Here is a 22,338-nt window from a genome sequence, read left to right on the forward strand (position 1 = left end):
GCAAATTAGTTGCATACAAAAAAAAAAGAAATTGTAAAGTGTCTCTTGAATAAATTTGTTTCTTTTTCTCTTGGTCTAACATAGAAAACAGAATTTATGTTTACCTGATAAATTACTTTCTCCAACGGTGTGTCCGGTCCACGGCGTCATCCTTACTTGTGGGGATATTCTCTTCCCCAACAGGAAATGGCAAAGAGCCCAGCAAAGCTGGTCACATGATCCCTCCTAGGCTCCGCCTACCCCAGTCATTCGACCGACGTAAAGGAGGAATATTTGCATAGGAGAAATCATATGATACCGTGGTGACTGTAGTTAGAGAAAATAAATCATCAGACCTGATTAAAAAAACCGTTGGAGAAAGTAATTTATCAGGTAAACATAAATTCTGTTTTCTCCAACATAGGTGTGTCCGGTCCACGGCGTCATCCTTACTTGTGGGAACCAATACCAAAGCTTTAGGACACGGATGATGGGAGGGAGCAAATCAGGTCACCTAGATGGAAGGCACCACGGTTTGCAAAACCTTTCTCCCAAAAATAGCCTCAGAAGAAGCAAAAGTATCAAATTTGTAAAATTTGGTAAAAGTGTGCAGTGAAGACCAAGTCGCTGCCTTACATATCTGATCAACAGAAGCCTCGTTCTTAAAGGCCCATGTGGAAGCCACGGCCCTAGTGGAATGAGCTGTGATTCTTTCAGGAGGCTGCCGTCCGGCAGTCTCATAAGCCAATCTGATGATGCTTTTAAGCCAAAAAGATAGAGAGGTAGAAGTTGCTTTTTGACCTCTCCTTTTACCAGAATAAACAACAAACAAGGAAGATGTTTGTCTGAAATCCTTTGTAGCATCTAAATAGAATTTTAGAGCACGAACTACATCCAAATTGTGCAACAAACGTTCCTTCTTTGAAACTGGATTTGGACACAAAGAAGGCACGACTATCTCCTGGTTAATGTTTTTGTTAGAAACAACTTTCGGAAGAAAACCAGGTTTAGTACGCAAAACCACCTTATCTGCATGGAACACCAGATAGGGAGGAGAACACTGCAGAGCAGATAACTCTGAAACTCTTCTAGCAGAAGAAATTGCAACCAAAAACAAAACTTTCCAAGATAATAACTTGATATCGACGGAATGTAGGGGCTCAAACGGAACCCCCTGAAGAACTGAAAGAACTAAATTGAGACTCCAAGGAGGAGTCAAAGGTTTGTAAACAGGCTTGATTCTAATCAGAGCCTGAACAAAAGCCTGAACATCTGGCACAGCCGCCAGCTTTTTGTGAAGTAAAACAGATAAAGCAGAAATCTGTCCCTTCAAAGAACTTGCAGATAATCCTTTCTCCAAACCTTCTTGAAGAAAGGATAGAATCTTAGGAATTTTTATCTTGTTCCATGGGAATCCTTTAGATTCACACCAACAGATATATTTTTTCCATATCTTATGGTAGATTTTTCTAGTTACAGGCTTTCTGGCCTGAACAAGAGTATCAATGACAGAATCTGAGAACCCTCGCTTTGATAAAATCAAGCGTTCAATCTCCAAGCAGTCAGTTGGAGTGAAACCAGATTCGGATGTTCGAACGGACCTTGAACAAGAAGGTCCTGTCTCAAAGGTAGCTTCCATGGTGGAGCCGATGACATATTCACCAGGTCTGCATACCAAGTCCTGCGTGGCCACGCAGGAGCTATCAAGATCACCGATGCCCTCTCCTGATTGATCCTGGCTACCAGCCTGGAGATGAGAGGAAACGGTGGGAATACATAAGCTAGGTTGAAGGTCCAAGGTGCTACTAGTGCATCTACTAGAGTCGCCTTGGGATCCCTGGATCTGGACCCGTAGCAAGGAACCTTGAAGTTCTGACGAGAGGCCATCAGATCCATGTCTGGAATGCCCCACAATTGAGTTATTTGGGCAAAGATTTCCGGATGGAGTTCCCACTCCCCCGGATAAAATGTCTGACGACTCAGAAAATCCGCTTCCCAATTTTCCACGCCTGGGATGTGGATTGCAGACAAGTGGCAGGAGTGAGTCTCCGCCCATTGAATGATTTTGGTCACTTCTTCCATCGCCAGTGAACTCCTTGTTCCCCCCTGATGGTTGATATACGCAACAGTCGTCATGTTGTCTGATTGAAACCGTATGAATTTGGCCTTTGCTAGCTGAGGCCAAGCCTTGAGAGCATTGAATATCGCTCTCAGTTCCAGAATGTTTATCGGGAGAAGAGATTCTTCCCGAGACCAAAGACCCTGAGCTTTCAGGGGTTCCCAGACCGCGCCCCAGCCTACCAGACTGGCATCGGTCGTGACAATGACCCACTCTGGTCTTCTGAAGCTCATCCCCTGTGACAGGTTGTCCAGGGTCAGCCACCAACGGAGTGAATCTCTGGTCCTCTGATCTACTTGTATCGTCGGAGACAAGTCTGTATAATCCCCATTCCACTGACTGAGCATGCACAGTTGTAATGGTCTCAGATGAATTCGCACAAAAGGAACTATGTCCATTGCCGCGACCATCAAACCTATTACTTCCATGCACTGTGCTATGGAAGGAAGAAGAACAGAATGAAGTACTTGACAAGAGCTTAGAAGTTTTGATTTTCTGGCCTCTGTCAGAAAAATCCTCATTTCTAAGGAGTCTATTATTGTTCCCAAGAAGGGAACTCTTGTTGACGGAGATAGAGAACTTTTTTCTACGTTCACTTTCCACCCGTGAGATCTGAGAAAGGCCAGGACAATGTCCGTATGAGCCTTTGCTTGTGGTAGGGACGACGCTTGAATCAGTATGTCATCCAAGTAAGGTACTACTGCAATGCCCCTTGGTCGTAGCACCGCTAGAAGGGACCCTAGTACCTTTGTGAAAATTCTTGGAGCAGTGGCTAATCCGAATGGAAGTGCCACAAACTGGTAATGCTTGTCCAGAAAGGCGAACCTTAGGAACCGATGATGTTCCTTGTGGATAGGAATATGTAGATACGCATCCTTTAAATCCACCGTGGTCATGAATTGACCTTCCTGGATGGAAGGAAGAATTGTCCGAATGGTTTCCATTTTGAACGATGGAACCTTGAGAAACTTGTTTAGGATCTTGAGATCTAAGATTGGTCTGAATGTTCCCTCTTTTTTGGGAACTATGAACAGATTGGAGTAGAATCCCATCCCTTGTTCTCCTAATGGAACAGGATGAATCACTCCCATTTTTAACAGGTCTTCTACACAATGTAAGAATGCCTGTCTTTTTATGTGGTCTGAAGACAATTGAGACCTGTGGAACCTCCCCCTTGGGGGAAGCTCCTTGAATTCCAGAAGATAACCTTGGGAGACTATTTCTAGCGCCCAAGGATCCAGAACATCTCTTGCCCAAGCCTGAGCGAAGAGAGAAAGTCTGCCCCCCACCAGATCCGGTCCCGGATCGGGGGCCAACATCTCATGCTGTCTTGGTAGCAGTGGCAGGTTTCTTGGCCTGCTTACCTTTGTTCCAGCCTTGCATTGGCCTCCAGGCTGGCTTGGTTTGAGAAGTATTACCCTCTTGCTTAGAGGATGTAGCACTTGGGGCTGGTCCGTTTCTGCGAAAGGGACGAAAATTTGGTTTATTTTTAGCCTTGAAAGACCTATCCTGAGGAAGGGCGTGGCCCTTACCCCCAGTGATATCAGAAATAATCTCTTTCAAGTCAGGGCCAAACAGCGTTTTCCCCTTGAAAGGTATGTTAAGCAATTTGTTCTTGGAAGACGCATCCGCTGACCAAGATTTTAGCCAAAGCGCTCTGCGCGCCACAATAGCAAACCCTGAATTTTTCGCCGCTAATCTAGCCAATTGCAAAGTGGCGTCTAAAGTAAAAGAGTTAGCCAATTTGAGAGCATGAATTCTGTCCATAATCTCCTCATAAGAAGAATCTTTATTGAGCGACTTTTCTAGTTCATCGAACCAGAAACACGCTGCTGTAGTGACAGGAACCATGCATGAAATTGGTTGTAGAAGGTAACCTTGCTGAACAAACATCTTTTTAAGCAAACCCTCTAATTTTTTATCCATAGGATCTTTGAAAGCACAACTATCTTCTATAGGGATAGTAGTGCGTTTGTTTAGAGTAGAAACCGCCCCCTCGACCTTGGGGACTGTCTGCCATAAGTCCTTTCTGGGGTCGACCATAGGAAACAATTTCTTAAATATAGGGGGAGGGACAAAAGGTATGCCGGGCCTTTCCCATTCTTTGTTTACAATGTCCGCCACCCGCTTGGGTATAGGAAAAGCTTCGGGGGGCCCCGGGACCTCTAGGAACTTGTCCATCTTACATAATTTCTCTGGAATGACCAAATTCTCACAATCATCCAGAGTAGATAACACCTCCTTAAGCAGAGCGCGGAGATGTTCCAATTTAAATTTGAATGTAATCACATCAGGTTCAGCTTGTTGAGAAATTTTCCCTGAATCTGAAATTTCTCCCTCAGACAAAACCTCCCTGGCCCCCTCAGACTGGTGTAGGGGCACTTCAGAAACAATATCATCAGCGTCCTCATGCTCTTCAGTATTTTCTAAAACAGAGCAGTCGCGCTTTCGCTGATAAGTGGGCATTTTGGCTAAAATGTTTTTGATAGAATTATCCATTACAGCCGTTAATTGTTGCATAGTAAGGAGTATTGGCGCACTAGATGTACTAGGGGCCTCCTGTGTGGGCAAGACTGGCGTAGACGAAGGAGGGGATGATGCAGTACCATGCTTACTCCCCTCACTTGAGGAATCATCTTGGGCATCATTTTCTCTAAATTTTGTGTCACATAAATCACATCTATTTAAATGAGAAGGAACCTTGGCTTCCCCACATACAGAACATAGTCTATCTGATAGTTCAGACATGTTAAACAGGCATAAACTTGATAACAAAGTACAAAAAACGTTTTAAAATAAAACCGTTACTGTCACTTTAAATTTTAAACTGAACACACTTTATTACTGAAAATGTGAAAAAGTATGAAGGAATTGTTCAAAATTCACCAAAATTTCACCACAGTGTCTTAAAGCCTTAAAAGTATTGCACACCAAATTTGAAAGCTTTAACTCTTAAAATAACGGAACCGGAGCCGTTTTTATATTTAACCCCTATACAGTCCCTGGTATCTGCTTTGCTGAGACCCAACCAAGCCCAAAGGGGAATACGATACCAAATGACGCCTTCAGTAAGCTTTTTCTATGTATCTGAGCTCCTCACACATGCATCTGCATGCCTTGCTTCCCAAAAACAACTGCGCAATAGAGGCGCGAAAATGAGGCTCTGCCTATGATTAGAGAAGGCCCCCAGTGAAAAAGGTGTCCAATACAGTGCCTGCCGGTTATTTTACATAATTCCCAAGAATAAAATAACTCCTCAAAGCTATGAAGTATTAAAAATGCTTATAAATCAATCGTTTTAGCCCAGAAAAATGTCTACCAGTCTTTAAAGCCCTTGTGAAGCCCTTTATTCTTATTTAATAAAAATGGCTTACCGGATCCCATAGGGAAAATGACAGCTTCCAGCATTACCAAGTCTTGTTAGAAATGTGTCATACCTCAAGCAGCAAAACTCTGCTCACTGTTCCCCCAACTGAAGTTAATTCCTCTCAACAGTCCTGTGTGGAAACAGCCATCGATTTTAGTAACGGTTGCTAAAATCATTTTCCTCTTACAAACAGAAATCTTCATCTCTTTTCTGTTTCAGAGTAAATAGTACATACCAGCACTATTTTAAAATAACAAACTCTTGATTGAAGAATAAAAACTACATTTAAACACCAAAAAACTCTAAGCCATCTCCGTGGAGATGTTGCCTGTACAACGGCAAAGAGAATGACTGGGGAAGGCGGAGCCTAGGAGGGATCATGTGACCAGCTTTGCTGGGCTCTTTGCCATTTCCTGTTGGGGAAGAGAATATCCCCACAAGTAAGGATGACGCCGTGGACCGGACACACCTATGTTGGAGAAATGTAATAATAATAAAAGATTCAAAGCCCACTGCAAGTCGACTATAAATGCACTGCTGCTTTGTAGTGCTACTGCATATTAGACTGTTCACATCAAACAGCAGTTTACTCTGGATGCACTGTGATAAGGAAAAATTACACAGTGCACCCAGAGCACAGCTCTGTTTAAAGAGAAAAGTCTAATGTGGAGCAGCACTACAAAGTTAAAGTGCTAAAAGTTCCTGCAGGTGTCCTGTTCTTTCTGCAGACATGCTGCATTTTCTGCAATGACATCTCAGATCACTGTATGTTCTGCCTTGGGGAGCAGGGTCACAATACGGATAGTACATCTTGTACTAGCAATAGTGCTCAACTTTCAATGAAGCCTATAGTTATCAATTCATTACTCACCTTTGTTAATTGGAGAACTATACACATACAGCTCCTCTCTATGTTCAATCTGTGTAACAAGTAAAGGTTTCACATGAACATATCCTGTATGGGCATAAATCACAGGTTATATGAGAAACAAACCACTATATTGTGCCAAACATTATCAACTGCTCTTAGCTAGTTAAACAGTAAAAAGAATATTAAAATCTCCTACTGTTGAAATTTATTTTAACTTTACCACATTTGACTTTACTTTTGAACAAAAGATTATATTGTATAGCAAACATATTTACACTTATTTATTGTAAAAAATATATTTTTTTTTATAATATGTGAAAAGCACTGCTGTGTATGTTATGGGGCACATTTATAAAGCTCCGGATGGATCTTGAGGACCCATGTTTCTTGTGAGCCTGCAGGCTCGACAGAAACAGCAGCTATTAAGCAGCGGTCTAAAGACCGCTGCTTCATAACCTGTTCGCCTGCTCTGAGCATGCGGACAGACATCTCTGCAATTCAACCCAATCGAGTATGATCCGGTTGTTTGACACCGATTGGTAGGGGGCGGCGTTGCACCAGCAGCTCACAAGAGTGTATTGCTCTCCGCATTCAGTGAGATCTGGCGGACCTGATCCGCACTGTCGGATCAGGTCCGCCAGGCCTTTGATAAATATCCCCCTATGTGTTTTTAAACCAAGAATAAAAATATATTTTACATTAATCAGTTTGGTTTTTCAGTCTCAAATTTCTATAACTCCTATTTTAGTGTAAGAGGTTTGTATTTAAAATACATGAAATCCATATTTTTTCTACATAATGAGCATTGCGCACTGTGTGTGTGTGTGTGTGTGTGTGTTATTCGGGAAAGGGGCTACTTTGACATTTTAACCACTTGCCATTGATATTAAGCATTTTCAATTTTCATTGAGAACATATCCCTATTACACATATATGCAGATAAGGTTTCTGTTACAGCCTCTGCCCCCGTATAATATATCCCCTAATGTATAGTAATGCAGAGAGTGCTGCTCTCTAGGTCTATCACTTGCAGCTTACAGTAACATAAGACCCTGCATTGTAAATAAGGGTCATATGTCCCTCTCAGTGGTGACAGTAACCAGATAAGCCCCACTAGTGCTGCTGCTTCCAGCATCCAGAACTATAATGAAGAGCCTAAGACTCTGGGCACTCATTGTGTGTTATGACATCACGCATATGTATGACAGAATCACTATGGGCCAGTAGCACAGTGTGTGATGTATAAATGGTGGTGGGACCTCAGCTAGATGACCAAGCAGGGAGCAGTGCAAGGGAAGGGTACACAGGGCTGTATATCTCATGTATGTTTTTATTAAGTAACAAATGTCTGTAATAAACAACACATAGATTTTATATCTGTTTAATACAAGCCTAGATTATGTATCACTTATATGTGTTTTCCATTTTGTCCCATTCCCTGTAGAGTTATATAAATTATTACCTAGAGACCTGAGGGTCTTGTAATTCTCCATCATCACATTCTTATAAAGCTCTTTTTGTTCTTCAGTTAAACAGCCCCACTCCTCCTCCGAGAAATAAACTGCAACTTCATCAAACTCCATTTGTTCCTTCAAATTAAAAAGTCAAACCATCAAAAACCAGTCTTAATGTACGCAGTATAAACCACACAAATCAAACCGACTCTGCCAGTGACCAGTAACAAACCCAGAGCTCGGCCACTAACCATGAACAGCGTGTGTGTGTGTTGTCTAAAGGCCACTCAGCATCAGACATCACATACAGTAGCAGATAAGGGACAATATGACTAATGGTATTCACCTCCTCAATCAGCATTTTGATTTCTGAGGCTTGGCAATGTGGGTCACATGTGAATCTGCCCTGATACGGAATATTAATGACGTGCCCCAACACAGAACACTGTGCTATCTGCATTATTATCGCAGAAACTGAAGGGTGTCTGCAGAAAGAACGGCAGTTGCAGCTATATATTTTTTTTTTTTTGCCTGCACTTTTAATTTCTACCTGCAGGTGTCACTGTTCCGTTCTATCTCAATGTAAATATTTGCTACGTTCCTCTCTTTTCAATTCCCTTCCACTTCCTGAACTCCAGTGTGGTACAGGTTAACAGCACATTGCAGAAAAGGTAAGTCAGGGCTTAACAAATGTTTTCTAGGAGTAAAGGAGCCAACCAAAATACTTAGCAGACAGATTTTTTTTGTTTTTTGTTCTTTAAGTGTGTGTGTGTGTGTGTATTTGTTGTGTGTGTGTATATGGTCTGTGTATATGTTGTGTGTCTGTGTATATATATATATGGTGTGTGTATATAGTGTGTGTGTGTATGTATATATGTTGTGTGTGTATATATATATATATATATATATATATATATATATATATATGTTATACACACAACATATACACACGCACCATATACAAACACACGTGTGTGTGTATATTTTGTGTGTATGTGTTGTGTGTGTATGTATATGTTGTATGTATATGTGGTGTGTATATGTGGTGTGTATATGTGGTGTGTATATGTGGTGTGTGTATGTGGTGTGTGTGTATGTGTATATGTTGTGTGTATGTGTATATGTTGTGTGTGTGTGTATATGGTGTGTGTGTGTATATGGTGTGTGTGTATATGGTGTGTGTGTGTGTGTGTGTGTGTGTATATATATATGTTGTGAGTGCCAAGAGGCAGAACTTTTTTTCATTTTCTGCGATGAGATTTTTTTTTAATGAAAATTTTTCTGCAGTGTCTTTAAGAAGCTGGTGTTGCTGTGTTTGTTGCCCTTACTCGGTGTGCATGAGGACAGGTTCATGTACAGCCTGTGTATACACCATATACACACACCATATACACACACACACACACAACATATACACACACCAAACACCCACACACCATACACACACCCACACACACATCATACACATGCACACACCATATATACACACAAACCACATACACACACACACACACACAATATACACCATATATATACACACACACCATATATATACACACACACACACACACACCATACACACCATATACAGTATATATATATATATATATATATATATATATATATATATATATATATATATATATATATATATATACACACACACACACACACCACATACACACACATACCATACACACACCAACAACATATACACATACACAACACATACCATACACACACAACATATACACATACACAACACATACCATACACACACAACATATACACATACACAACACATATACACACACACATACCATACACACACACCAACAACATATACACATACACACACACCATATACACTCACATATATATATATAGGCAAGTAGAAGAAAGTGCACTCCAAAGGTTGTTGTTTTGTCTGTCTGAGGACGAGCCGGTCAGGCTCGAAAACGTTCACAATAAAGTTGATTAACAAGTAAGTCCTGTGGAGTGCACTTTCTTCTACTTGCCTATACATACTGTTTGTTGCACCCAAGGCAGCTGATTGATAAGCTTGGAGTGCACTTTGTCTACAAATATATATATATATATATATATATATATATATATATACACACACACACACACACACACCATATATACACACAACATACATACACACACACACATACACACCACATACACACACACAAACATATACAAAAACATATACACACACCATATACACCATATACACACAACGTATACTTAACATATACACACACAACATATACACACACACACACAACATATACACACACACACACAACATAAACACACACACACACAACATAAACACACACACACTTATTAAAGAACAAAAATAAAATCTGTCTAAGTATTTTGGTTGGCTCCTACACTCCTAGAATACATTTGTTAAGCCCTGACTTACCTTTTCTGCAATGTGCTGTTACTCTGTACCGCACTGGAGTTCAGGAAATGAAAGGAAATTAAAAAGAGAGGAACATAGCAAATATTTCTATTGAGAACGGAACAGTGACACCTGCAGGCCGAAATTAAAAGTGCAGGCAAAAAATATTTTTAACTGGCACTGCCGTTCTTTCTGCAGAGACCCTTCAGTTTCTGCGATAAGAACGCAGATCGCACAGTGTTCTGCCTATGGTTTGTGTGTATATGTATATGTTGTGTGTGTGTATATGTGTTGTGTGTGTATATGTGTTGCACTGACGTGTGTGACATTGAATTACAGATTCTCACCTTGTCACTCACAGTAACACTGACCTAGAACTAGAGTGGAGAGTGTAAATGTTACATATAAATGTACAGATCTGTGTCTATGTCACACAAAATTCACTAGCATTGAAACCATTCAAGCTAATTACTACATATTTGGTTAAATATTTAGGCCAAACCCTCTCTTACAAGTGTAGTGATTTATTTTTGATGACAATGAAAAAATTGTGTGACAAACGTTTTACTAAAAGCTTTTACTAACTGTGATGGTAAAGACTTAACTATACAGTTAAACTACAATAAGTACAAATAACATCTCTATCCTCCTAAGAAGATACTAGAAATTTAAATGGCCAATAAAATAATTTTTTCTTGATGGCATCTTAACACAGTTATTTTATGTATTTATTTGTGTATTGTTTACCCCAGTTAGCATTCTGTTCCTGGGGGTGAACTGAGCACAAATGTGCATATCCTCTAAGTTTTAATATCAATTTAAACGGCAAAATAAAATGTTTTTTTTATATTTAAATATAGTCTTAAATTACCCAGAGGTACCTCTGAATGCAACTTTATCAGGGCTAATAAGCCCTCACATGTAGTGATCCCTTCTACACCCATGTCACATCCCAGTAATAACAGGGCAAGACCATGATAAACAGGTGTAAATCCTTAATAAAGGGATCAAAGATAGAAAAAATATTATATCCTGCTTTGGTTTTATTGACCACTGAAGAAAATATCAGTATGTATTATAAAGAGGTTCCCTCTACATCACATATTGCCCCCACTACTTTATACACAGATATATCTAATGTAATAGAGAGGTACCCTCTCACAGAAACACAACCCTCTCCACCTTGTTCATGGATATATATTTAAATGGAGGGATTCCCTCTGAGACACATACACAACATATCCGCAGTACATCACACACTGATACATAATATTATGCAGTAGTTCCCTCTAAGACACACACTATGTCCCAAGCACATTATACACAGATATATAATATTATGGAGTGGTTCCTTCTGAGACACACACAAACATCATATCCTCAGTACATTACACACAGATACAGTATATAATATTGAGTAGTTCCCTCTGAGACACACACATGATGTTATCCCCAGCACATTATACACAGCTATATAATATTGTGGAGTGGTTCCTTCTGAGACACACACAAACATCATATCCTCAGTACATTACACACAGATACAGTATATAATATTGAGTAGTTCCCTCTGAGACACACACATGATGTTATCCCCAGCACATTATACACAGCTATATAATATTGTGGAGTAGTTCCCTCTGACACACACACCATATCACCAGTACATTAAACACAGATATATAATACTGTATAATTATTTCCTTTTGAGACACACACACACTATGTCCCAAGCACATTATACACAGATATATAATATTATGGAGTAGTTTCCTCTGAGACACACACACCATATCCCCAGTACATTATACTCAGATTTATAATATTATAGAGTAGTTCCCACTGAGGCACACACACCATATCCCCAGTACATTATACACAGATATATAATATTATAGCGTAGTTCCCTCTGAGACGCACACAAACATCATATCCCCAGTACATTACACACAGATATATAATATTGAGTAGGGGATGTACTAAAAGGAATGACAAGGGTGAATGACAAAATAGAATGCCCGGGGGAACTTCCGGGCAGCGGCCATGACAGGTCGCAAACTTTTTAGCTCCTGCAACTTCTAGCCCAAACCTGCATGTAATCCCTCTTTTCATCATCTCAGCACATATATTTTTGGATTGAGAATGTGCAGCTAAGCCAGCTCCATCATATTATTATCTCATCTTGGGGCTAGAATTAATACCCTGCTTACCGGAACGATTCAGAGGTTGCGGCCTAACATCTCACTCACCCCCCGGCAGGGCACTTGTTTGCCTCTGTCGTTAGGATGCAGTTTACCCCGCAAGATACTGCAAAAATTCATGATAATTAGACACAGACTACACTGGAACGAATAGAGTTTTCTTTATTTCTACCCAGCAGGAGCTAATAACTTTCAATATGGAGATCCCTCTGTGTTTTTGGGAGGACCTGCGCAAACTGCTTGTTGCCCACCATGCCGCCTTAGAGGACAAGCTCCGCATAACGTTTGGGAGCAACGACAACTGTCCTCCTTGTGAACTTACCCAAGCTGAACCTCTAGTTGTGAGGGGTGGAGGTGGTGGCGCTTTGGGACCCCGGCGTCAGCATACTGCCCTTAGCATGTCAACAAGAACTGGGGAGTCTAGCGAGGAAAGACTACAGGATCAACATGACCCAGAGATTGCAATGAACCGCTCTACTGCATTACCCTCTGATCACACTACGGCAGCGACAGGACTTCGAGCGGATGGACCGCTGAGCCGAGCAGGAAAAAGGCGCACATATCATAGGTCCTCAGCGCAGTATATAGGCTACTTAAATCTGGCTATACCTGTAACTTTCCCCTCCACGGCTGTAATTAAATCATACAGGCTTATGTGTTGCTCAGTTTGTCCCGTGCTGATTTGGACACAGCTACAGGTTCCTTTTTTTGCTGCCTGGGACCCAGGAGGATGGCCTTCTGGGTGAACGGGAGGTTATACGGCTCCTGGCTTTCACATCAATATGACCTATCGATTGGTGTAAGAGATCACAAATGCTGTGTATTGGTGCAGCCTGTGACATGGTTGTTTATATCTTTTGGCTAGGAGTCTACAAAACCCTAAAAAAAAGTCTAATCCCTCTTAACTACTATCTTCAACTTTATTCCAAAGACTTGTCTGCTGCTTATTTTGGAAGATAACTTACAAGAAAAGGGACTTTGAGCAGTAATTGTCTGCGTGATAACGGTTCTCATTTGACTGATCAAACCGCACTCACGATCAACAACCCACTCACTGATTACAGCAGGCTCTAACAGAGTCTCTCCTCATTTACGGTTGCCTTTTTACGAGGATATAAACTTACACTGACTTTTGCTTTCTACACTCGCTGGTCGCGGTTCCAGCTCTTGTGTGTACAGCCTGTCAGCACATTCGCTCTTCCGATTGGATCCTGAGAACACACCTCCTTTTTGTCATTGCTTCACGCATGTTTGGTTCCTTAGCCTTCTAAGACGCTCACACTTGCAGCTACGGCTCTCTAAGCAAACCCTGCAGCTGTGATACAGAACTTATCTATTTGCTGCAGGTACGGTCTGCTATTCCTTTTTGCTTTGGGACAGTGATAATTTTAAGCCTAGATAGTACCTTAAGCTGGGACATAATACCATCTGTATACGATTTGAAGATGGTCCACAAACAAGGATCCAAGCCCATAACATCTATTAGAGAATCTTAGAGTTGTTTATGAGTTGGAACTGAGCAGTTATTGAGTTGTGACATTTGCTAATTGAACAAGAATGGATGCCTGTTCACCTTTGAGAATGTACATGTGTTTAGAATAAGCAACTAATCTACCTAAAGTATAAGACAAAGATTACAGTTATTTTATTTTTATTGTACTTTTATATTTCTTCTCCACTTTGGTATTTGACCTCTGATCTTGTGGTATGTTTATAAAGAAGGTGTTTGTTTCATTGATTGCACTTATTTAGATAAAGTTCTGGTCCATGTCATAGCGATGAGCTCCTTTTTAGAATACACTACTCACGCATATCAAGTTCTGTATAGTTTATCATAACACTTTTTTTTTCACAACCCATCTCAGGACCTAGTATATAAAGCGAATCCCATGAATAATCCCAAGAGCTTAGCACAAATCATCCATGACTCTGACTCCCTGCATAGAATCCCTAGTCAATTATAATTACTACTACGCATGTTCACTGCATCTATTCATTCTCATAGTATGTCCAACTAAGCTCACCTTAAGTAACATTATGCCACTAATAAACAAACTGATGCTTGTTTACATGTAAGAATTTGAGCTTATGATGTATGTAAGGGACTTTTGAAAATATGTCTGTGCCTAGACTGAGCATTTATTACCTCTCAACTATAATACAGAGCTCTTTGTTACTTTGCTTTTACTGTACCAGCTATCAATGCTTTATGTTTGTACCGGGCTCTGACCAGGTAGAGTACTTAAGTTCAGGAGAGTGGTTCCTCAAATGATTGCACTTGGTTAGTTTGCAATTTGGCTCATGTTATTGTGATGAGCTCCCAGGTAGTGTAAAGTGCATTCATCTATTAGGCTCTGTAAAACTTAGTGTATCACTTCATCTCCATATACAATTTCAGGACATAACACATATAATAAATAAATAGTACTAGGAGATTAGTACAAGCAAGCCATGTATTTACCCTCATCTCTAACTGTGTGCTGCCACTATCATGCACGCAGACCAAATCTCTTTACTTTCTTTAGAATATGCTTAGCTCCAAACCCAGTATGCTGTGTGAATTGCACTTTGTTTATGGGGCAGGCTGGACCTACTCCAATAGCACTGTTAAGAGATATATAGTAAATGTTCTCTTTATGGTATGCTAGGAGGTACATTATTATTTTTTTTATTTTTTTTTATTTTATGGGAGGGCCTGGAGCATAATTAAACTTTGTATACCTGGGCCTTGCCGGATCGTGATAGGGGTTCCGGACATGACTTCACAATGTACTCTATTGGATGAGTAAACTAACTAGTTTCCCATCTGTATTACCTAGTAAATCAGTATAATTTAACCTATGCCTTAGTGAGGGGATAAATATACCATATTTTAGGCTCTTTAACAGCAAAGTACAGCTAGTTTCAATTGATGCTTGAGTAACTTCTTTAGATAATTTAGTCTTTCAAGGCATTACTCTATTATCCTGGTTCTCCTTTCCCTTTATATTATGTTAGAGATCTCCTGACTAGCAGTTAAGTTTCATGTTGACATCATCTCTATTCCCACCAATTTATTGCTAGCTTATTTTAGTGTCACCCTACCTTGTTAAAATATACATCAGAAATATAGTATCAAAAAGTACAAAAAAAAGAGGTCCTTCATTTGGGGTCCATGAGTGGCCCCTCCACATTAAGGCTTACCTACCTTATACTATGTTACTTATAACTATGTGGTCCAAGAGCGGCCACTTAAATCATCTGGTGGGTTTACAGTTTGTTCAGCAATTATTGTCTGTACTGAACATGTAATGCATACTATATGTTTCCTTTACTTGTTTTCGTTGCCTACCCTGTAACAATTTGCTTTCTTTTGTATGTATGTTATGGCAACTATTAAAGGGACACTGTACCCAAAAAAATTCTTTTGTGATTCAGATTGAGCATGAAATTTTAAGCAACTTTCTAATTTACTCCTATTATCAAATTTTCTTCATTCTCTTGGTATTTTTATTTGAAATGCAAGAATGTAAGTTTAGATGCCGGCCCATTTTTGGTGAACAACCTGGGTTGTCCTTGCTGATTGGTGGATAAATTCATCCACCAATAAAAAAGTGCTGTCCAGAGTACTGAAACCAAAAAAAAAAGCTTAGATGCCTTCTTTGTCAAATAATGATAGCAAGAGAACAAAGAAAAATTGATAATAGGAGTAAATTAGAAAGTTGCTTAAAATTGCATGCTCTTTCTGAATTACAAAAGAAAAAATTTGAGTACAGTGTCCCTTTAATTGTTTGTATCGAAAAGAACCTCAATAAAAAATATATAAAAAAAAAAAAAATAGAATGCCCATAGACTTTAATGGTATGTAAAATTAAAAAAGTGTTGAAGCAACAAAACTATGAGACATATCAACTAGATATTTATTAAAAATATCAGACATATCAAATAGATATTTACCAGGTACAGTATAATATTCTGAAAGTGAGATTACGTGAGATTATAGCTGCTTTCTATGGAATAATGCATTTAGGGAAGAAAAATCCAAATGTTAATTACAGACTCAATGACACTTTACTGACTGTTACAGACGAGGAACAGGACTTGGGAATTATTATTTCAGATGATTTAAAACTTAGTAAACAATGTAGTAATGCAGCGAGTAAGGCTAGCAGAATGCTTGGATGTATTGGTAGAGGTATTTGCAGCAGAAATAGTAAGGTTCTTATGCCACTTTATAGATCACTAGTGTTAAAGCCCGTGTACACGGGCCAAATAATTTTTTTTTTTTTTTGTTATTCAAAAAAATAACATAAGATATAAACATTAAAGTAGACATAAAGTCATATTTTTATTTTTAGTAAATTAAATTAAAATAAAGTTTAATTTGTACATGAAGAATATTGTTGCTCTAAATAATACAAAATTACTTCTAACTAATTAAAAATACACAACTTATTTATTTATTTAAAGTATATTTCTTTATAAACAATGTTTTTTGTATAAATTGTATCACTGTTTGGTAATATCTTTCCTTGCTTTGAACTTTGAAGTATCTTAATTTTGACATCAGATGATGTACGAACTCGAGACATTGCAACATAAAGTTGTCCATGACTGAATACTGGTTCTGGAAGAAATATTCCTACTTTGTCTAACGTTTGACCTTGTGATTTGTTGATGGTCATTGCAAATGCAAGTTTTATTGGAAACTGTCTCCTTCGTAAAATGAATGGTAGTTCAGTGTTGGCAGGGGCTAAATCTATTCTCGGAATAAACACCATTTGTTTTTTTGCTGTTCCTGTGAGTACTTCTGCAATTAATAGATTTGGCTTAAGATCTTTATCTATCAATCTTGTTCCATTGCACAGACCTTTTTTTGTGTTCAGATTTCTGAGCAACATAATAATACTTCCCAATTTTATTTTTAACTTATGAAGAGGCATTCCTGATGGAGCTAATTCGTTTAGAAACTCTATGGGATAGTTTTGTGCATCTTCATCTGTCTGATCATCAATTGAATCTGAACTCAGATATATTTTTTCATCACCATCGAGTATATTTAATACATGCTCATTGATTTGATCAACATGACAATTTTTCGTACACAAAATGGCCTTTTTTGAAAAACTGTGAAGATCAGATGGAAGAATTTTTTTTCCAAAAATTTCAGATATGATACAATCATTGCATATTAATTTGGAAGGGATCTCAACTAAATCCTCAGGAAGGCCCTCTGAATTATTTAATGAACCCTGTCCTAATTTTAGTAGCCAATTGCTAAATTCTGGATCCACTGAACGCACATTATTCTTCAATTTTAAAATTTTAAATTTATCCCAGTGATCATAGAACTTTATAGTAGCTTCCACAATAGCAGTTCTATTGCAATGAGGAAGAACTGGGAGTGTTTGTCTGAAGTCTCCACCAAGGAGTATAACTTTTCCACCAAATGGCTTATTGTTCTGCATAATTTCCTGAAGAAGGTTATTTACACATTTTAGAGCTATACCGGGTGTCATTGAGGCCTCATCCCAAATAAGCAATTTAGCATTACGTATGAACTCTGCATCTTTTGAAGTCATTCTCATATTTGATGTTGATGTTTCCAGTAATGGAATTGGAAGCTTAAACTGTGAATGGTAAGTTCTGCCACCATCAAGGAGATTAGCTGCTATTCCTGTAGAGGCAACAGGAAGAACTCCATCTGTGCGTCCACGTAAAGTACTCAATAATGTTTTATATAAATAAGTCTTGCCACTTCCACCAGGTCCATCAATAAAAAAACATCTGTGTGGTAAATTTTCATTATCAATTGCAGACATTACATTGTCAAATGCAGCTTTTTGCTCGATGTTTAATGCTTCTTGAAGTTGTGCTCCAACTTGGGCTTCCAACTGTGTAACATAGTTGAATTGCATTTCTGGAATGAAGTTTGATGGATTGGGTAGTCCAAAATCTTCACAACGTTTACTATGCAATATGAGAACATTTTGAATATCTGTTAATGCCAAATTTTTGCAACTTTTGCAATCATCAATGTGGTCTTCATGACGTGAATAATCTTCATAAAGATCATGTTTGTATTTTTCAAAGAGTTGTGGGACATTAGGTGGGACAACAAATATACACAAATAAGCAAACAGTTCCCTCATTTGTTTAGGCATTTGTTGAGATGCTGATTCGTTAAGTGTAAGATCTCATGTAGCGTCGTCATCTAAAAGTGAAAGCTTTTGGGCAGCTTCTTTGAATGTGTGACAAACTTGTCCATTAACAGTTCGTAAGTCCTTAAAGGATATTGCTCATTTTAAGTGCAAGAGCAATAACCTCAAACAAAATCTCTCCAAATCTGATGAAATATTTACATTATACAATCTGCCAATTGTTGTATCTGCTCCTCTTTGTCTTGGATTCCACTTACGGTTTTTTAAATCAAATACAAAATGTTGAGGAATGTCAAAGTAAAAAAGTTCACGTGCCGCATTATTATCCACATTCAACTTAAAGTATGCTGTCAAAGTGGTATCCCTGTCTTGTGCCTTTTCTGCAGCTAATTGTACGTTTTCATTATGGAAATATACATCTTGTTCGCCTGGAAGATGAACTTGAAGTCTTATTATTGTATGTGTTTGATGGTGCATCAAAAAACCATACAACCTCCAAACAGCTTCAGGAGCACTGACATATCTTGTGTCCAAAAAATTTTGAATTTCATCATGCTGTAGTGTATTATGTTCCTTAATGGAAATATTTGCACAATCGTAACCTTTATATACATATTTGAAGAGATATTTAACACTTTTAACAGAAACACAACTCTCTACATTTATATGGCAGTTGTATTTCAAGCAGAAGTATGGACTATATGGAACTACCCATGAGTTGTCAATTTTTTTCCCTTTGACAATTACAGTGGTGTCATTTTTTTTTGTCTACGATATCGCGGATATCCATCAACATTAATTAAAGTTTCTTTTTGAAAATTTTTTGGAAAATTCTTGCTGCAATTACCATCAACCATGCATGGAGAATTTAAATTATGTTCTCCACATGGACCGTGTATCATATGCTTTATTACAATAGCATGTAGTCTTGGATAAATCTGTTCATCAGGAATTTCAGCTGATATAAAAGTGTCAATGGTTTCAGCATCATTTGGCTTGTCTTCGGCTTTCAATATTAAAAGGATATGAGCATGTGGTAATCCTCTTTTTTGAAACTCTGTTACATGCACTTTTGCGCAAGGACTTCCAAGAACATGTTTGTTCAAGATATCATTCAAAAGAGAATTTAATTTGAGATTGAAAACTCTTGCTACCAAATCTGGTCTGAACTCCACTGCTTGACCTTCTAATAGGTTATCAAGTATCTCAGGCCATTTAGGGTTGCAGGTCATGGTGATGAAGTAATCCGGTTTTCCATATTCTCTAACAATGGCCATAGCATCATGGTAGTTTTGGGCCATATTTCGTGGACTTCCCTGAAAAGATGATGGCAAAATAACTGCTTTTCCAGGCATCAGGCCCTGTGCAGCAGCCTCACTTTGAATGTAATCCATTAATCCTGTATATTTTTCAATGCGAAGATTAGATTGATTTTGACGGATATAGTTGAGTCTGTTGGCCTCAGTCTTGACATAAGCATCAACAAAGTACTGCTGCGTCAACTTGCCAGCACTAAGGAAAAGATTGAATTGATCCCTAATTGAAATTCTGTAAGAGTAGTATTTCATTTGGCTAACTCTTATCCTTGGATTGGTGGTTACTCTTCTTTGTACATCACTAATTGATGTTGGCCTGTAGTTAAGAGCAATATTGGAACCCCAACTTTGGTCCCCATATGGAAACAACAAAGGATACAGCAATGGTTCAAGATTAGGATCTAAAACACTTATTCTTTCAGTTTTTTTTGTTTGATCTGTAGATCGGCAATGAATAAGAAGGTCACGTTCAAGAGGAGGTTCACCATCAGAATTTTGGAAAATAACAGCAACCTCATTAACTCTTTGTACGTTATATCTTCGGTAATCTGATGTTCTGTCCTGCAGAATTACCATTGAAACTTTAGAATTTTGAACTCCATTTAAAGATGCTTCATGGATGCATTCTTGCTCTACCTCATAGAGCATTTTACATGCTTTTGCAAAAGGGTTATACTGAGACATATATAAACTTAACTCCCTCAAAAGTTCAATGTGACATCCTGAATTTTCTTTTAGTGCTGCTCGTTGGTCCGCAGCTTCCTCAGGACTCAAAATGTAGAGTTGTGCAAATTTGCGTTGATCATCATTTTCTGGATGCAAAGCACCAGATCGGTGATAAATTTGGCCATTTATTCTAAAACAGTATGGGCCATATCCTGGAGGTGGTGCAATGTTTGCTCCCATTGATGCAAACGCCAATGCACTATTTATAGAACGGATATTTTGCATAAAATTCTTTGAATGTGTGTGTTGTCCAGTCATTAGTTGTTGGATCAGTGGTGAAATTTGTATATGAGGTAATGTTATTATTCCTTTATTGCAGCATTTATTAAAAAGCTTATCGCTTGGTTGTTCCTCTGGAAAATGCTTTGCCATGCAAAATTTGCAATAAACATTAAGTTGACCACATGTGTGCATCGGGACATTGTCTTCATTAAATAATGAATGGTTGATGTTAGTACTATTTTTTTTTTTTTTTCTACGTGCAGCAGAACGTGATCTTTGCATGTCCAGTTGGAGACATTTTTCCTGAGCAGTCATATTGGCCCTACAAATCCGTTTTTTTGAAGAATCCTTTTTGCGTAGAGTTACCCTTTGTTGTTCAGTCATATGTGTCCGTCGTATACGTTGAGTTTCTTTTCTTCTGCGTTTAACGTTTTCTGCATCTTCCTGTGTTAAAATTCTTTTAGGAGGCATTCTTCTATTTTTATTTTTATGCAGCACTCTTTAGTTTGTTTTAAAGACTCTTTTTTTTTTTTTATGCACTTCTTTGTAGTCACTTTTTTTTATGCAGTATATATGTTTTTTAAGGTTTATTCTTATTAGGCACTCTTTATTGCCTTTTTTATGCTGTATATATGTTTTTTTAAATCGGTTTGTTATAATGCTGCTTATGTAGTATTAGGCACTCTTTATTGGCTTTTTTATGTTGTATATATTTTTTTTTTTTATAAATTTGTTATAATGCTGCTTATGTAGTATTAGGCACTCTTTATTGCCTTTTTTATGCTGTTTATGCAGTGTCTTTATTTGTTTTAGGCAGTCTTTTAGGCACTCTCTTTGTTATATCGGCAGTCTTTATTTTGTATTAGGCAATGTTAGGCACACTTTTTTTTTTTTAGACAATCTTTATTTTGTTTAACAAAGTCTTAGGCACTCTTTACTTTGTTTTATACACTTTTTATTTTGTTTTTGGCAGTGTTATTTTTTTTTAATGCAGTCTTAGGCACTCTTTATTTTGTTGTAGACATTAGGCGTGTTTATGCTGCTTATGTAGTATTAGGCACTCTTTATTGCCTTTTTTATGCTGTTTATTGCTGTCTCTTTATTTGTTTTAGGCAGTCTCTTTATTTCCCTGTTTTTTTAGGCACTCTTTTTTTAATATCGGCAGTCTTTATTTTTTTAGATAGTCTTTATTTTGTATTAGGCAATGTTAGGCAAATTTTTTTTTTTTAGACAATACACTTTTTCTTTTGTTTTTGGCAGTTTTATTTTTTTTTCATGCAGTCTTAGTCACTCTTTATTAGGCGTGTTTGTCACTCTTTACTTTGTTTTAAACACTCTTTTTTTTTTATGCACTTTTTTTATACACTTTTTTTTTATGCAGTATATATGTTTTTTACGGTTTATTAGTATTAGGCACTCTTTATGGGGTTTTTTATACAGTATATATATAATGCTGCTTATGAGTAACTTTGTTTTTTGCAGTCTTAATTTTTGTTCATGCAGTCTTAGGCACTCTTTATTTTG

The 22,338-nt window shown here is 38.2% G+C and overlaps 3 protein-coding genes across 3 annotated transcripts in view; all 3 read right to left on the bottom strand.

The window, feature by feature from the left end:
* The window catches only part of LOC128658008 (gastrula zinc finger protein XlCGF71.1-like), a 93,812-nt gene that overhangs the window by 52,283 nt on the left and 19,191 nt on the right, over nt 1–22,338 (bottom strand). Inside the window, exons 2-3 of the mRNA XM_053712450.1 lie at nt 7,799–7,925; nt 6,337–6,420 (exon numbers count right to left, since the gene is read on the bottom strand). Coding sequence (XP_053568425.1) covers nt 6,337–6,420; nt 7,799–7,919 — 205 coding nt within the window. The 5' untranslated portion in view covers nt 7,920–7,925. The remainder of the gene's footprint in view (nt 1–6,336; nt 6,421–7,798; nt 7,926–22,338) is intronic.
* Nucleotides 13,934–18,307, bottom strand: LOC128658009 (ATP-dependent DNA helicase pif1-like). The gene is made up of 2 exons (XM_053712451.1): nt 16,903–18,307; nt 13,934–14,025 (listed from the first exon to the last, which is right to left on the bottom strand). The coding sequence occupies exons 1-2, from the start codon at nt 18,305–18,307 to the stop codon at nt 13,934–13,936; spliced, it is 1,497 nt and encodes a 498-aa protein (XP_053568426.1).
* On the bottom strand, nt 18,689–21,285 carry LOC128658010 (uncharacterized). The gene is given in 2 exon segments (XM_053712452.1): nt 18,689–19,312; nt 19,315–21,285. Coding segments are annotated over 2 exon segments (2,595 nt in total).

This window comes from Bombina bombina, chromosome 4 (genome assembly GCF_027579735.1).
Source record: "Bombina bombina isolate aBomBom1 chromosome 4, aBomBom1.pri, whole genome shotgun sequence".
Taxonomy (NCBI): Eukaryota; Metazoa; Chordata; class Amphibia; order Anura; family Bombinatoridae; genus Bombina; species Bombina bombina.

What these genes read in the sequence shown, in the direction of transcription:
- LOC128658009 (XM_053712451.1), bottom strand. Translation starts at nt 18,307, where the DNA reads ATGCAATTCAACTATGTTACACAGTTGGAAGCCCAAGTTGGAGCACAA. An exon ending in AGGAAAGATATTACCAAACA is followed by an intron (nt 14,026 to 16,902) that starts GTGATACAATTT and finishes CTTATACTTTAG; the next exon opens with GTAGATTAGTTGCTTATTCT.